This window comes from Primulina huaijiensis, chromosome 7 (assembly GCF_012295235.1).
Source record: "Primulina huaijiensis isolate GDHJ02 chromosome 7, ASM1229523v2, whole genome shotgun sequence".
Taxonomy (NCBI): Eukaryota; Viridiplantae; Streptophyta; class Magnoliopsida; order Lamiales; family Gesneriaceae; genus Primulina; species Primulina huaijiensis.
In genome coordinates, this window is record NC_133312.1 from 23,643,502 (window position 1) to 23,659,814 (window position 16,313).

Sequence of the window (16,313 nt, forward strand, 5' to 3'; positions counted from 1 at the left end):
TAATAAGACATCAAAAAAAATTCACAATTCAACAATGAACTATTTCTAAACTTTAATTAATTGAATTGATATAATGAAAAGAAAAATAAAAAAACTAAATCATTGGATTAAAATTAATATATTGTAATGTGGGTAGACAACAATAAAAGCAAACAATTAATAGTAACATCATAATTTTAAAATCAAGAAGATAATTTCCCCTTTATATGAGGAATTCATAATTGAAAAGCGATAATAGTAGATATATTGATATTTAATACAAACTCGTCCGGGCTCATTTAGTCCCACTTTTAAATAGGTTGACAAAATTTCAACCCAACACACTTAAATTATTTGACGATGTGGGCCAAATAGACGAACCCAACCCAAATTGACGGGTCTAATCACAACGATCTTTTACCGTGTTTTATTCAAATAATTTATAAATATAAACCAAAAAAATGTTGGTTCAAATTTTTTTTATTTAAACACATACATTCTAGCCAATTGTAACAATTAAAGAGATTTAAAAATTAGAAGTTTTTTTTTATAAAAATGGTATATCACAATAAATTTTTTAACCATATTTTTATTAAAGAAATTTTCTTTTGCAAATTTTTTTTTAAAACTAACAAGTTGTAGCCAAAGTCACCAAAATAAATAATGAGGACATGAAAAAAATATTAATAAGACACCAAAAAAAATTCATAATTCAACAATGAACTATTTTTAAATTTTAAGTAATTTATTTGACGTAAGAAAAGATAAATAAAAAAATCTAAATCATTTGATTAAAAATAACATATTATAATGTGAGTAGACATAAAAGATATCAAATACTAATTTACATAATAAAAAATAAATAAATAAATCTAAATTGATAATGTAGGTAGATAACATTAAAAACAAGCAATTAANCAAAAAAAAAAAAAAAAAACTCTTTGCACACACATAAATATTAAGATACTTTCTAAGAAAATATATCAAGATATATGAGTAAGTCATACTTTTTCGCCAAAAATAAAAAATAAAAAGAAAGAAAAAAAAAGATACAGGCATCAGTCTCTTCTTTATCACGTATTTTTAGCATTTATTATTATTATTATTTGACATCACCGAAAAGACTATTAAAGCTAAAGTCATTGACCCAAAATTATCGTAAGTGTCATAATTAATTATTGATCGGAATTACTCCATATTAATAACATTACGTCCATATATCCCTATTCAAGTAACCTCACATTCTATTTCTACGATGATATAAAATAAGTAAAATTTTTAGATTTTCCCATGAACATAGAGTGATCACATCATTCATTATATATCAATATTTCTCTAAACAGGAGAGAATCGATTTTTTGTAGTTAAAAAACTTAGAAAGCAAAATTTTAATATAATTGATTTTGTTACATAAACTTAATAATTCATTATCATGCGAAAAAGAAATAATTTAACGTAAATTTAGACGATATGGTAAAAATTATAAATGATGTTTTATAAGTAAGTTTAACCTGGAAATTAAGTAACTGGCAAAAAATGAAAAACCTACAAAAATATCTATTCGATAGACTGACGTGGAAGACTCCGAGAGGCGGACAAAAGATAAGAAATCTGTGTCCATAAAAGTTCCAAGTTATAATAATATACTACATTCTAAATTAATAGGATTGCCACTCCATTAGCATTAGCTCGTTGTTCCAATGGCAGCGGTTAGCCTTTCAACCCCCAAAGTATTTGGCAAGGCAACAGCGTCCCAGGAACCTAATATCCTCAAGTTTTCAATACTAAACAGCGCATGGAAGAGGGGAACCACCAACCAGTTCAGGCGGATGTACGTCCGTCCCGTGGCGGCGGCTCCGGATCGTATATCGGGGAAGGTGGAAGAGAGTATCAAGAAAGCCCAGGAGACCTGTTCCGATGATCCAGTGAGCGGCGAGTGCGCGGCGGCTTGGGACGAGGTGGAGGAGTTGAGCGCGGCGGCGAGCCACGCCAGGGATAGGAAGAAGGAATCCGATGCGTTGGAGGAATTCTGTAAGGATAACCCGGAAACGGAGGAGTGCCGCACTTACGATAATTAATCGATTGGTTGTATACATGGGTTTGCTCCTTTTCTAATATTTGGTTTGGTTAAAGCCTTTGTGTGGTCTACTTTCTTGGATTCAACTTAGTTTGTTTTTCAGGATCTTAGCTTGGTGTTGAGCCATCAAAATAAATTAAGTATTATTCCGATTCTCGCTTGATGTAAGAATCTCAACGGTTGTCAAATTTCAAAGTACGAGAGTTACTTGATTCGTGGATCCGGAGAAATTCACTGAATATGTACGACGTACAAACTTTGCAAGAACAAGGAATAATGTAAATTATAGCTGCAGAAAAGATCTAGAGATGTATACTTCTTTCCCCAGATATACAAGTCTGTTTATCATTTCACACAAAAAGAAGAATTGCTCAAATAAATAAATTTCCTATTTAATTCTTATTTGTGAGTTTTGTAAAGGACTATGATAAATCACTGACAAGGACTATGAGCTCCGAGCAAATAGAAATGAAAATGATCACACTAATTCTAAAGAAAACAGATAACATTGGCACCAAAGAAAACTTACGTAGAGAAAGCAGCACATCGACCGTCAATTTCTAATAAAGGAACTACAATTAAACTACTTTTCAAGTTAACAAACAAAGCCCAAGGGTCCTGATAGGATCACAAGAACATAAAATATCAATAAAAGTTTGACCAATATATAAACACAAAGCGATGTTGGGATAATCAATCAACAGAAGTTGGAATAATATGAAGAACATACATACATATTTGAGTGACGATTAATCAGCGCTGAAACCTCAGCCCTCAGACCAATGGGATTTTGGAGTATCGTGATTAAAGTTCACCACTTTACCTAATTTTTAAAATAATATTATACTCTTATTTTTTTTTTCTTTTTAGCTGTCAGGTTTAATATATATTATGGATGATGTTATAATATCTTTGTATGAAATACATTTCACACGACAATTGATAAAGTTCTGCACTTCTGTTTCTGAACTTTTTTTAAACCAAATTTTGCCCTTAAATTAATTTACTTGCAATCAATTTGGTTGGGCTGGTTTCTAGGATTCTAGCCATACTATAATAAATTGATACAGACGGACTTTATTTCTAATAAATATTTAATACCCACTATTTGTATATATATATTAAAATAAAATTATGTATGATTGTGATGAATTGAAAGAATTTTTTTTTATATATAATTAAATAACCACGTGTATTTTCCAATTTGAAAAAAGTATTACTAGAGCGAATAGTCTTCTTTCTTAATTTAACAGCACATTTGCAAATCAAATTCACCCAACTATACCCAGATTTCGGACTAATTTTCCAAATGTTTGACGGGTCAAACTTCCAAATACGGATACCCGCTCCATTTCTTGCTCTGAGGCACTTGTTTCCCGCCAAAAAATCCAATCCCTTCTTCTTTAGCACTTCCTTTTTGCCGCTAACTCAAGGAGCGGCGCCATGGATGATCTCAACTTCAAGCGAGACATAGGTAATCTATCTCTCCAATGTTCATTTCCCCTTTTCGTGTGTTTGCACATGTTATTTACTGGATTTTGTGTTACTTGTTTCAGAAATCGCCAAGGATTTTCTCTCCAACTTTGCAGATCCGAATGGTGAACCCAAATACATCAACATCCTTGTGAGTTTCCATAATTTTGCTTCTCTTTTCTCTCTCGTTATGGATACGGGTCACCAGAGTATAATATGAGCTTAATGGAGATATTTGGTGCCTTTTTCATCTTCAGAGATTATTCTTTTTTTTTTTTTTTCAATTATCTTTCTGATTTGTTGATTTTCAGCAAGATGTAGCGAATCGCAAAGTTAAGGCCATCCAGATCGAGCTCGAAGACCTATCTAATGTGACGTTTCTTTTCTTCCCTCGTCGGATACCAACTTTTCAGAAGTAAATATTTTTGATTTAGAGTTTTTATTGTATTTTTAAAAAATTAGTACAAGGACTTGGACGAAGAATTTTTTAAGCGGGTCACCGAAAATACGCGGAGATACGTCGGAGTATTTGCGAGTGCAATTGACGAGCTTTTGCCGGAGCCAACAGAGGTCTTTATGGATGACGACCTCGATATTTTGATGACTCAGAGATCTGAGGAAGGAAATGAAAGTTCTGATCGCTCTGATCCACAGCAAAAGATGCCTATCGATATTAAGCGACAATTGTAAGATTTATTCAAGAAAGTTGGAATTTTTAATTTTTATTTGATTGTCATAAAATGCTTGATGTTTAGTTGTACAACTGATTTTGTGAATTCACTATTTATTGGAGATAGCGAAAAGAAAAGGCAAAAATATATTTCGTTGACTGTGCTAATGTCATTGTCTCAAGTTTGACTCTACATTTTTCTTGAAGTAGAGGCAGTATAAGAATTGTGATCACGATTATCTGCTAACCTTCTTAAGAAAGGAAGGGGAAATTAACAGACTTGTTTTGTGAAAACCAGTGAAGTTTACATTAAAGCATCTCCAAAAGGCCGAGCTTTCACCATTAGGGAGGTTAAAGCTGCATATATCGGTCAGCTTGTAAGGATATCTGGTATTGTGACACGTTGTTCGGATGTCAAACCATTAATGCAGGTGGCTGTCTATACATGCGAAGAGTGTGGATTTGAAATCTACCAGGTGCTGTATTTATTATGTGCTCGACTTTATCCTTGACTTCGTATGCTCAATAATTTGTGATTTTATCTCTCAGGAGGTCACTGCTCGAGTATTCATGCCTCTATTTGATTGTCCATCTGTTCAATGCAAAACAAATAGAGCCAAAGGAAATCTTATTCCCCAGCTCAGGGCATCAAAATTTTTGAAGTTTCAGGAGGTTAAAACTTAAATTTATGAGCGACAATTCAATCAACATGTGTGAGTTCCTTTTTCATAGAATTTTAAATTTATTGCAGGCAAAACTTCAAGAGCTAGCTGAACATGTTCCAAAAGGGCACATTCCTCGATCAATGACTGTTCATTTTAGGGGAGAGCTTACGCGAAAGGTTGGTGGTCTCTGTTGTCTTTCAAATGTTTTTCAAAAACTGCATAAAATCGATGCATGTCTACACGCTGTTGGTAGATGACCTGTGCTCCTTGCAAATGAGTGTTTATGACAAGTCTTAATATGCCACATGTCACTTCGACTTTGGCTAGGAGCCTAGGAACTCTGGTTGTGGAACATTGATCAGTTTGGTAAACTCAAATTATTAGGCAAGCTTGGAAAAGTTTTTTTTGAAAAAAAAAATCAGTAATCAAAGTGATTTACCTTCTTGAAATGGTTTAGATATATAGTTAGAACTCTTTGATTTATGTTTCAAACCTGACAAGTGATGATCAATATAGAAGATTAGATTTTAATAGTTAATAAAAGGCTCAAACATACCAAGATGCTAAATGTAAATTACTAATGCTGAGTTTTTTCCTTTTTGTATTTATTACCCAGTTAAACTTTTGTCTCATATATGAGTAATTTATATTTTCTTTCCTAGCATTTCAACGGTTTATATGTGCCTGCACGGGCAATGAACGGCCCGGATCACTCCACATAAGTGATCCGGGCCGACCTCCATGTAAAAAAAAAAAAAAATTGACTCGGAAAAATCCGAGCCATTGGATCGACCCTTTTTAACGGTAGGGTCGAGTTAACCCATTTGAACCTAAACCATTCTCGTTATTGCAGGTGGCTCCAGGTGATATTATTGAGTTGTCAGGGATATTTCTTCCAATGCCGTACACTGGATTTAGGGCTATGCGAGCTGGATTGATTGCGGATACATACTTGGAAGCCATGTCTGTCAACCATTTCAAAAAAAAATATGAAGAGTAAGACATTTAATTATTTCTTATACGTGCTTTTTTTTTTGTGCTACGAGGGAATAAAATGTTGTGGAGATCCTCAGCAAGTTTTACTAGTTAATTCTGCAGTTCTGGAGAGTGCTACAGTGTAGTTACTGATATGATATACAAAAATAAGTGGTCATAGAGATAGAATGAGGATGCCATGTTCTGCCATCTTACCTTGACCGGGGAGGAAAGGGAAATATACTAGGTTTTATTATGCCCTTTGTCTCAGATTCGTTTCCTAGTGAAACTGGTATAATCTATCTTTTATTTGGATAGACTAGAGACACAATAAGAGAGCAGTACGACAGATGTACTCCGCTGGTAATACCAAACCCCATATCTATGTTTTTCATCTTTCTTGTTACTCTGTAGAGAAAAATATCCTCAAGATCCATGAGCACGGTGACAATTCATTGTCAGGGTATTCTTTATGGTAACCTGTCCAAGGTATGCATATGAACTGTGACAAAAAGCTTATTAGTGGAACTAAACGATTGTTGCTGTTTGCAGGTATGAACTTAGACGAGATGAGGAAGAGCAAATTGCTCGCTTAGCTGAGGATGGTGACATCTATAACAAACTGGCTCAGTCATTGGCTCCCGAGATATTTGGGCATGAAGATATTAAAAAGGCCCTTCTTCTTCTCCTAGTTGGCGCTCCTCATCGAAAATTGAAGGATGGGATGAGGGTACTATTGATGTTTTATTTTGTGAAGAATCTGAATTTGAAAGTTGATGGTTGACACCCTTTCTCTTTGTTTCTGTTTATTGCTATAACGCACGCATCAGAGCCTTTTTTTTGCCCCAATCAAATGCATGCTTTGGACATGATACTGCCTAGCTTTCTATCAGTTCCTCCTTGGAAAGAATCTATCTTTCATTTGAGAATCTTATTGGGCCTCCATGTTTTTTGACATGATAAATTCACTTTATCAAAATGCAGATTAGAGGAGACCTACACATATGTCTGATGGGTGATCCAGGAGTTGCAAAAAGTCAGCTTCTCAAACACATAATCAACGTCGCCCCAAGGGGAGTTTATACAACTGGTAAAGGAAGCAGTGGAGTTGGTTTGACTGCTGCTGTTCAGAAGGATCCAGTGACAAATGAAATGGTTTTGGAAGGTGGTGCTCTGGTGAGAGCGCTAATTTATGGTGTCTTTTTCTATCTTCCCAAAAAAAAATATGAGTATTAATAAGAACTGTTGCTTGCATCAGGTACTTGCAGATATGGGTATATGTGCCATTGATGAATTCGACAAGATGGACGAATCTGATCGTACAGCAATACATGAAGTAATGGAGCAGCAAACTGTTAGTATTGCTAAAGCTGGCATCACTACATCTCTGAATGCACGGACTGCTGTCCTTGCTGCGGCCAATCCAGCCTGGTATACTTATCATAAAAACTCAATGTATTTGTTCTTGGTTTGTGTTTTAATATGGAACTCCAATCTCGTTTGCATTTTTTATACTTATCTGGACCATAATCCAGATGAAAGGCTAGATTAATTCGACCAAGCTACATCTAATTATAAATCAATAAATCAATCAATTGCTTTCATTGCTCGCTCTGATATTTTTCAGTTTCCATGTTTATGTTAAGGGGAAGATACGATCTTAGGAGAACACCAGCTGAGAATATCAATCTTCCCCCTGCTCTTCTGTCAAGGTTTGATCTCCTGTGGTTGATCCTAGACCGAGCAGATATGGATACGGATCTTGAAATGGCTCGGCATGTTCTCCATGTTCACCAGGCGAAAGAATCGCCTGACCTTGGATTCACTCCTCTTGAACCATCAGTCCTTCGGTAATTCATCAACGAATATTTCATTTTTTATCGACTGTGTCTTCTCTATTAGAACTCCAAGAATGTGGGAAGTAAAGTTCTGCGGTGGTTCATTGATTTGTCGCCAACTCTTTGTAGGAGAATCGTTTAGTAATGTTGTAATTAACTAAGGTTAAAGAACCCAGTAGCCTGAGATGCATAACATGGTGCTTGCTGCACAAGTTCCTTGTGATCGAAAATATGCACTTGTTTGAACTAAATTTTTATCATGATTACTAGGGCATATATATCCGCCGCAAGAAAATTGTCCCCAGCAGTGCCAAAGGAGCTGGAAGAATATATAGCCAGCGCTTATTCAAGCATCAGGCAGGAGGAAGCACAATCAAGTACCCCCCACTCTTATACAACTATTAGAACTTTACTCAGCATTCTGAGGATATCGGGGGTAAGTACTTTATTGATCACTCAATGTTGATCAATGAACACTCTTTAATCGTGTCGTACATTGGTCAGCATCATTCTCATGATAAAATGATTTTCTTCAAGCGTTTCATCAAATTATTTATATTTTTCGGCCCATTAGTTAACGGCAGCCGAAGGCCACGTATCCCAACAGCATTCTCTTTAGATGGACTGCAGATTAAAAACCTTTGTTTTGGATGGAGAAATGATTTGTTAGCGTAACTCTTTCTACCGAACTTTAAGTGGGATGGAAACTTATATTAATCTTTGCAGGCTTTAGCAAGGCTGAGATTCTCGGATTACGTTGCCCAGAGTGACGTGGATGAGGCACTTAGATTAATGCAAATGTCAAAGTTATCTTTGTATTCTGATGACCGCCAAAGATCAGGGCTGGATGCGATATCTGATATATATTCAATCTTACGGGATGAAGCTGCTCGGATTAACAGGATGGATATAAGCTATGCCCATGCTCTTAACTGGATTTCAAGAAAGGTTAGATTCTGAAAAATATTGAAATACATGTTATCTTACACTGTGGAAGCAGTACCAGATAGAGTTTATAATGTTACTGAGATGTAAATTAACAACTCCGAGTGGGGAATGCTAAGTATTGAAGGGTAGGACGCTTACCCGTTATCAAGAAAACCATGTTGGTCAAATTGTTTTTCTTTTAATGAGACAATATATTCGTTTTCAGCACTTGTCATGAGACTCGCTCTTGGTTTTAACAGGGGTACAGTGAAGCTCAGCTTAAAGAATGTTTAGAAGAATATGCAGCCTTAAATGTCTGGCAGATCCATCCAACCACCTTTGACATCCGCTTTATCGATGCTTAAGCATTCCGCTCTTGCAGCATAATGGAACAAAGCAACTCTCGCTATAGCCTTGTTGTCGGATGGCAAGTTAAGTGACATTATGTAATGGCTTCATATGTTGTTGATCTTCCGTTTGTAAACTTATAGACTAGACGATGTAAATGTTTTTAGAACACCATTTCTAAATTTTCATTGTCCGTTCTCTTTCTTTCTATTTTTAGCCTCCATGCCCACGAGATTCAAGTAAGTTCGATCATGAATTCCAAACAATTGCAAAAATTCCACTGCTGCTGTTACTCTTCGTTAAAAGAAGATACATTTGCTTCAGTTTATTATTCTATATCTCTACCTGTGGAAGAAATTGCTAAACCTTTAACCTACAGAGGGGAGAAAAAAGAACATTACATACCACATATACACGAGGAATGAACAGTTGAGCTTTATCATGGTTGTGATTCGACGCTATTGTCCTGCCCTTCGTCATCTTCATCGTCAGAACTCAGTATGTTAGTGATAGATCTCTGAAATTAGAGGTAAAAAAGAAGTGATTTATTTCTGTTACTGACATCTCTCAACAGGGTAAACATTGAAAATCTTAATGGACTAAAATTTTGTTTACGCCTACATATATATATAAATTTATGCCATCCATAATGCAACCAATTTCCCTCTTCCCCTGAATGAAGTCAAACAAGTATACCTGTTGATGATGATGCCTGATGCTGTTGTGAATTGCTGTAATAACCCGTAGTAACACGTACATGGGAAGAAGTATTCCACTAGCTTTAGCAATAAGAAGCTGCACAGTTACTTCAAGAATTTTAATACGGGTTCTTTTGATAACGCATACGAATGAATTATACTAAGAAATGGTAGGGAATTTACTGTAGGGAGTGAAAATGGGTAACTTCCCGACCCTGCTCCCGAGTTAAACACATCAAAAAGATGTCGGATCAGAAGCAATGCAGTTAACTGCAAATTCAGGAAACAAAAATTAACAAACAAATACTCAATTTTAGAGTTTAATAATGTCAAAGTAAAAAAGACTCACAATGAGAGCCACTGATCTGCAGCAAGCAGCACTTCTGTCAGCTGCTGAGGCACACTCCGAGTATTCAGTTTCAAGAATTTCTCCCACGTTCTGTTCTGGATTAATTCTTGGGATTTCCAAACTTCCCCTGACAAAATTTTAAAACATTGACTTTACTTATTTTCCATGAACAATACCGCAAATAATCAGCTCAGCAAATTCCATTTCAAACAAGAATCCCGGAACTGAGAATACTACCTTATGGTTACTATCGTCGTGTCGATTAAGTGTGCCTTCTTGGGTTGTGATGTGTACCCCGGTTCAAACTTCTGCAACCAATATCGAATTAGGATCCACAACAAAAAAATTTGATGCTCGACACCTAAACCCTTTTCACTGTTCTTTAATCATTATTCAAAATAATCTCACATCACGGTGGTGATATTGAACCTCAAGTGCAAGAGAAGCTACACAAATAGATAAGAAGAAAATAGATTCTAATACACTGATACCTATACGGAAAAAGAGGCGGGGGATAATAAAAAAAAATTTTATTTAAAAATATAGTCAAACAAATACAGCTGAGTTGCCTTCCAAAAAACTAATCCGTGGAACAAACACATACATTGAAAATTAAATAAATCAGGAGAGAAGAGTTTTAAAACAATGTGAATAAAAAAAACATGATATTTTGTTTATTATATATATATACACACACACACACACAGAGAGAATTAGTTAAAGAAAAAGAAGATACAAAAACGGAATTTACGAGTTCTTTTCCGGACAAAAACAACTTCAGGAAGAGGCTCCAGCTTTCTGTAATAGGGGCAAAAAACACCCACAAACAACAACTAAGGGTAAACAAATCCAAGAATTTAATACTAAAAAACAACAAGAGAACGATCAATATTGCTAATGATCGATAAAATACAGAAAACCCTAGTGATCATATTCTTGATTTTGACAGGACAAAATTTTCACCTGCAAGCAAATTTCACAGATAGCGTTTCCCTTTTCATTGCACCATCTCTGTATGCAATCTCTGTGAGCAAACTAAAAACAGAGCAGAAAAAGAACAATCATAGTCAATAAAATGGACATAAATTTCACAGTAATAATAATTATCACGTCACGAAAGACAAACCTTGACAGTTCCGGTACAAGCGCAAGGAGCCTCCAAGCTTTTACAGCTTTCGGACTCTTCATCATGGCATATTCTGCATATAGATTTTGCAGAACATGATCTTAAATCTTCTATATTGACCAAAACATTAGAACCCATGATTTTCTTTCTGCTGAAATTTAACTTTTTTCCTCAACTGGGGAATCTGTGACTTAAAAAAATGTTTCTGCCTCGTGTACCTCAGCTTTGTGGAGTTCTTTGGGAGGTTAAATTCAAGAAAATTAGAAAGCAAATGACCAGATTAGGTTCCATTTATTTATCCGGTAGTATGTTACACGTGCCCACTTGCTTAGGACCTGATCAACACGCGCTTCGCTTCGTACTGACTTTAATTTGAAGCCATCGTGAAAGAGCCAAATGCTCTAAGCCTTTGACCCCAAGTCGTCTGAATAAATTTTCAGGTAAAAAAAAAAAAAAACTCGATCACCGTATATATAATAATTTTTATTTGCATGGAATGGAATGGAATAAGAAGGGATTTCAAATTGAATTAAGTTGTGTGAGTGGTAACAAACAAGAATTTGAACTGTGGGGCTGTATGATTGCCTGATCAACGGACCTGATGGATATTTTAAAAAAGTGGGCCTCACGCCTTGTGGGTCCATGTCCAAACTAATCAAAGCCATAAACCAACGTTTCGTTTCTTTTTAATTTAAATAAATGAAATGGTTTGAAAGTTCAAATTTTTTTTGAGAGAAAGATAGAATTTTGACATACAATAATAATAAAAAACATTTTATGTTAGAAAGAAGATTCCAAATGCAATAAATAAATGTTTAGAAGTTCCAAGTGTTTGAGTAAAGATGACAGCATGGCATAAATTCCCACTTCGCTTGCCTGTCCATCTTTTCACACCTCATGTTATTTGACGCCGCCAATTACCCACATGTTGACACGATGCCAGCTTACTCAACATTTCCTTTTTTTTAAAAAAAAAATTTATATAACATCTTATTACTTTATTTATTACGTAGCTATTCAGAAATATCAAATCAAAAATAAAAACGATTAGATCTTGTGTTTATATTTACAATAAAAATTAATTTTTTTAAGTATTAATTCATGACTTATAAAACCGTTTCACAACAACTCGTGTGTGCACTAAAATGCTGATCGGTGTAATTTAATATTGGCCCATTAAAATAGAAAACTTCATCATAATCGATAAAAGATGTTAAGAAGCCCAAGGGGAAAGGAACATTGGTTCGTGGGAATGTAGAGATTTAAAACTCAGTCCTTTTAACAATTTTTTTTAAAAAAAAAAATAGGAAAAATAAAAAACAGTCCCATCTTATTACAAATTATTTTTCAGAAATTTTATTTGATATTTTGGTAAATTTTTATATTTATTTTTTATTATTCAATTTAAAACCCGTTTGAAAAGCATCGAACAATTCCTACGATCTTGAAAAAAAATCCCTCCTCAAATTCATGCTCTGCACATAACGGTGAAGGGGAAAAATCCAGTCTAGATCTGTGGGAATCGCGGTCTAGTTTGCGTGGCGAAATGTTCCTGTTGGACTGGTTTTACGGCGTGTTGGCATCCTTAGGATTATGGCAGAAAGATGCGAAGATCTTGTTTCTTGGTCTCGACAATGCCGGCAAAACCACCCTTCTCCACATGCTCAAGGACGAGGTATATCTATCAAGATTTGTGAGAATTGATGATTTTGTTGCTTTATGCGTAGTAATTGGATTCGGCGATTCATTGATTGATTGATGCAGAGATTAGTGCAGCATCAACCCACCCAATATCCGACATCTGAAGAGCTGAGTATTGGGAAAATAAAGTTTAAGGCTTTTGATTTGGGAGGGCATCAGATCGCCCGCAGAGTTTGGAAGGATTACTATGCCAAGGTAGGTCACATATGAATGACATGTATGAAATTTGTTGTATCTTGTAGTTTTGTGGTGATTGTGTAATTTCAATTTTTGTGCTTTATCAAATTTAATGAAATTGTGATTTTTAAGGAAAGCCTTGAATTTATTTTTTTATTGTGTATACATAAATCGATTAGTCTAGGAAGGGGGAGAACTTGAAATTTAACTTACCGATGGTGTATTTTAGGTGACTCCAATGCTCGTGCATTTGGGTCTGTCGTCCCCGCCTTAACTTTGGCTATACTCCCAGCTTTTGCTAATGTTTCCAGTGTTCTAAGTGATTCGGTTGTGCCAAATTGGTTGGTAATCATCTTGTGGAGTGGTATTTTTATTTCATATGTTTGAATGTTGGGTATTCTTTTATTTTCAGACCCGTAGTCGTAGTGTTGGCATTTTTGGCCGAAAGATGGAAAGGGATATAGCTCCTGGAATCAGGCGTATTTATTCTCCTGTCAGTCTGTATTCCAAAAATAATATAATCGGATGTTTGAACAGTTATTGGGGTTGGCTGCAATTATGATTTTCTTGTTTGGCTGCATCAGTGTAATATTTTTCACATTATCTATGTACAGTGACATGTTTTTGTTGAGTGAGCTAGTGCATCCATCCGGTTTTTTTCCTGAGTTATGATCCAGCATTTGCCTGTATGTATACGAGTGTGTTTCAAGAAATGTGTCTATTGGGTTGCTGGTGTATAAATGTCAATGAGATAGAAACCTGAGGTCCCCTAATATTGATGCTTTTGGTTTGGATCCGACCTTTTGCTATCATTCAAGTTTCTAATAAATTTCCCTATGCCTGTCACCTGGAGCATCTTGAAATATTGAAATTCTTTCCTTGATTATTTTACAGGTTGATGCTGTAGTGTATCTGGTGGATGCCTATGACAAGGAACGTTTTGCAGAATCCAAAAAGGAATTAGACGCTCTTCTTTCTGATGAGTCCCTTGCCAGTGTCCCATTTCTCATTTTGGGGAACAAGATCGACATACCATATGCTGCCTCGGAAGATGAGCTGCGATATCACCTTGGCCTCGCTGGCATAACCACAGGAAAAGGGAAGGTAAATCTTGCTGATTCTAATGCGCGGCCATTGGAAGTTTTCATGTGCAGTATTGTGCGCAAAATGGGGTATGGTGACGGCTTCAAGTGGGTGTCTCAATACATAAAATAAGATCGTTATCCATAGGATGCTTATGATTGTTGTTTGAAGAACAAAAAAGATATGGTGACAAGGGGACAAGAATCATTCATTTATGTTTTGTCGTTGATAAACTTTGTATGCTTCGTGGTTTGCGTTGTAATGTGAAGTGAAAATTTGGTCGGTGGACTGAGCCAAATTTATGAAGAGCCCTGGAAGTGACCACGTAATGTTTGTTTTCTTTTTCCTGAAACCATTTCTCGTTTTCAATATGATTTTTGAAAATCTTAATTTTCCAGCAAAGTGGCATTAGGAAGGAGAATCTCTCTACCAGATTGTTTGCGGAAAGACGATGCCAACATGTTGATAGCTTAATCCAGTATACCCCTCGCTCATCTAATTAACATGGTAGCATGCACATACTGTAGCTAGGCACGTTCTTAGTGTTAAGCAAGATTGTGTTTGGGAGGGTGTTGATGTATTTGTTGACACTTAATATATTATTCTTATTATCAAAAAAATTAAAATAAAATTTGCGGAAACGGTACAAATGTTATTAGAAGTTAACAACATTACACGTGCGTCTTTCTTCCATCTCAAAATTTCCGGAATAGCAACACCATTCAACTTTGTTTTTAATTTTTACGTTGGCTTTCTCTCTTTTTAATGATTTTATTTATTGTCAAGTTTTCATTTTTCATGAATTGTGATTTTATTTACAAGTTTTAATTTTTGATAACTTGGGAATTTAACAATCCATCTATTCAATTTGTAAATTCAGTTTCACATTCCAGCATTCTAATGTATATATGTTGAATCTACATTAGGGTTTGCAGTCCCTTCATTGTGTTCGGTGTCAGGATTGCTCAAGTTTTAGTTTTTAGTGATTTTATTGTCCGATTTTAATTTTTGATGATTTGGGATTTTAACAATCCATCCGTTCACTTTGTAATTTCACTTTCCCAATTTCCGATTTTAATATATACATTCTATATGTTTATTGTTCGATGCCAAAATTTGGGTTTTGAATCGATTATAATACTGTTTTGTTTTGGTCTAATATGCTTGCTATTAAATGGAATTGATTTTCTGTTTTTGTGTCGTTGGGGTCTGTAACTTGAATATAGTCTAGTCTAGTCTAGTCTAGGTTAAATATACAACTGTCCAAATCCTGTGTTCAAGATCCACATATTTCTTCTACCTTGAAGTTGCAAAACACAAACGTTGGAAAATTATTATTATGAAATTAATCTTGATAGGATTAGGAATTGCTGAATGAGTTTGTGGTTCGCATGATATTGCATGTGAGGTCTGCAGGCACTTTGCAAGTCACATTGGATCGATCAAATGCCAAACACTTTCTATAGTAATTAATTTGTCATAAAATGGAGCTTATTTCGAAAACAAGAAAGTAAAATAACTGTTAATTTATATAATGAATTTTGTTCTCTGTTATATAGAAATTTATTGATAACAAGTTTAAAAAAAATATCACTCTCAAGATAACTTTGTGATGATATGTTGATTTGTTAAATGGGAATTCACACGACACGTTTGTTTCCTTGGATTCCGACACGTCTACAGTCAAATTTTTATTTTTAAAAGCAGTTGATTATTATTGAACTGTTTACACTACCAATGAAATTTAAGAGAATCTCACCAAGATCATGGTTAGATAACTCCCACGTCACCCTTTCCATAATTTCAAATACTTCGTATATAAGATTCATGTATTGAAAATTGTAATTTTGACTTTGTATATATTTTTTTTTGTGACGTTGTCATTGTTATTATAATTTTAGTTTATTTTAGGACGTGTCGAGATGGTGTAGTGTTATATCAGAGCTTCGGTGGACTGCACATATCAACAATCCCATTGAAAATAACAAAAAATTGTCAAAATTCTAGAGATTTAGGAACAAAAAAGCAAACTTGACAACATAAAAAATAAAAATCGCAAACAATGAATATATACGTACGATTAAAATTGTAAATTTTTCCTTAAATATATTTTTTCATATAAATTTTTATCAAATTCATACCTATCTTAACACATCTAACGACATCGGCATACCAATCTTATTATCAGGGGTCAATCAAATACTCTTTTTTTTTTTTTTTTTTTTTT

General features: G+C 34.8%; 4 protein-coding genes across 4 annotated transcripts; 3 read left to right on the plus strand and 1 right to left on the minus strand.

The window, feature by feature from the left end:
• Window positions 1-1,628: 1,628 nt before the first annotated feature.
• LOC140980155 (calvin cycle protein CP12-2, chloroplastic-like) lies at window positions 1,629-2,276 on the plus strand. Its single transcript, XM_073445853.1, has one exon. The coding sequence runs from the start codon at window positions 1,680-1,682 to the stop codon at window positions 2,055-2,057; it is 378 nt and encodes a 125-aa protein (XP_073301954.1). The 5' UTR covers window positions 1,629-1,679; the 3' UTR covers window positions 2,058-2,276.
• Window positions 2,277-3,369: 1,093 nt separating this feature from the next.
• Window positions 3,370-9,156, plus strand: LOC140981006 (DNA replication licensing factor MCM7-like). Its single transcript, XM_073447204.1, has 15 exons — window positions 3,370-3,530; window positions 3,613-3,680; window positions 3,841-3,900; window positions 3,992-4,215; window positions 4,498-4,675; window positions 4,749-4,871; window positions 4,951-5,040; window positions 5,718-5,860; window positions 6,392-6,569; window positions 6,824-7,015; window positions 7,098-7,270; window positions 7,486-7,689; window positions 7,948-8,113; window positions 8,404-8,625; window positions 8,865-9,156. Exons 1-15 carry the CDS (start codon window positions 3,500-3,502, stop codon window positions 8,967-8,969), a joined length of 2,157 nt encoding a protein of 718 aa, XP_073303305.1. The 5' UTR covers window positions 3,370-3,499; the 3' UTR covers window positions 8,970-9,156.
• A 52-nt stretch (window positions 9,157-9,208) lies between these two features.
• LOC140981007 (uncharacterized) lies at window positions 9,209-11,393 on the minus strand. The gene is made up of 7 exons (XM_073447205.1): window positions 11,126-11,393; window positions 10,963-11,034; window positions 10,237-10,307; window positions 10,000-10,126; window positions 9,834-9,920; window positions 9,649-9,747; window positions 9,209-9,469 (listed from the first exon to the last, which is right to left on the minus strand). Exons 1-7 carry the CDS (start codon window positions 11,261-11,263, stop codon window positions 9,392-9,394), a joined length of 672 nt encoding a protein of 223 aa, XP_073303306.1. The 5' UTR covers window positions 11,264-11,393; the 3' UTR covers window positions 9,209-9,391.
• Window positions 11,394-12,552: 1,159 nt separating this feature from the next.
• On the plus strand, window positions 12,553-14,301 carry LOC140980244 (small COPII coat GTPase SAR1A-like). Its single transcript, XM_073445969.1, has 3 exons — window positions 12,553-12,800; window positions 12,890-13,021; window positions 13,898-14,301. The coding sequence occupies exons 1-3, from the start codon at window positions 12,672-12,674 to the stop codon at window positions 14,216-14,218; spliced, it is 582 nt and encodes a 193-aa protein (XP_073302070.1). The 5' UTR covers window positions 12,553-12,671; the 3' UTR covers window positions 14,219-14,301.
• Window positions 14,302-16,313: the final 2,012 nt, after the last annotated feature.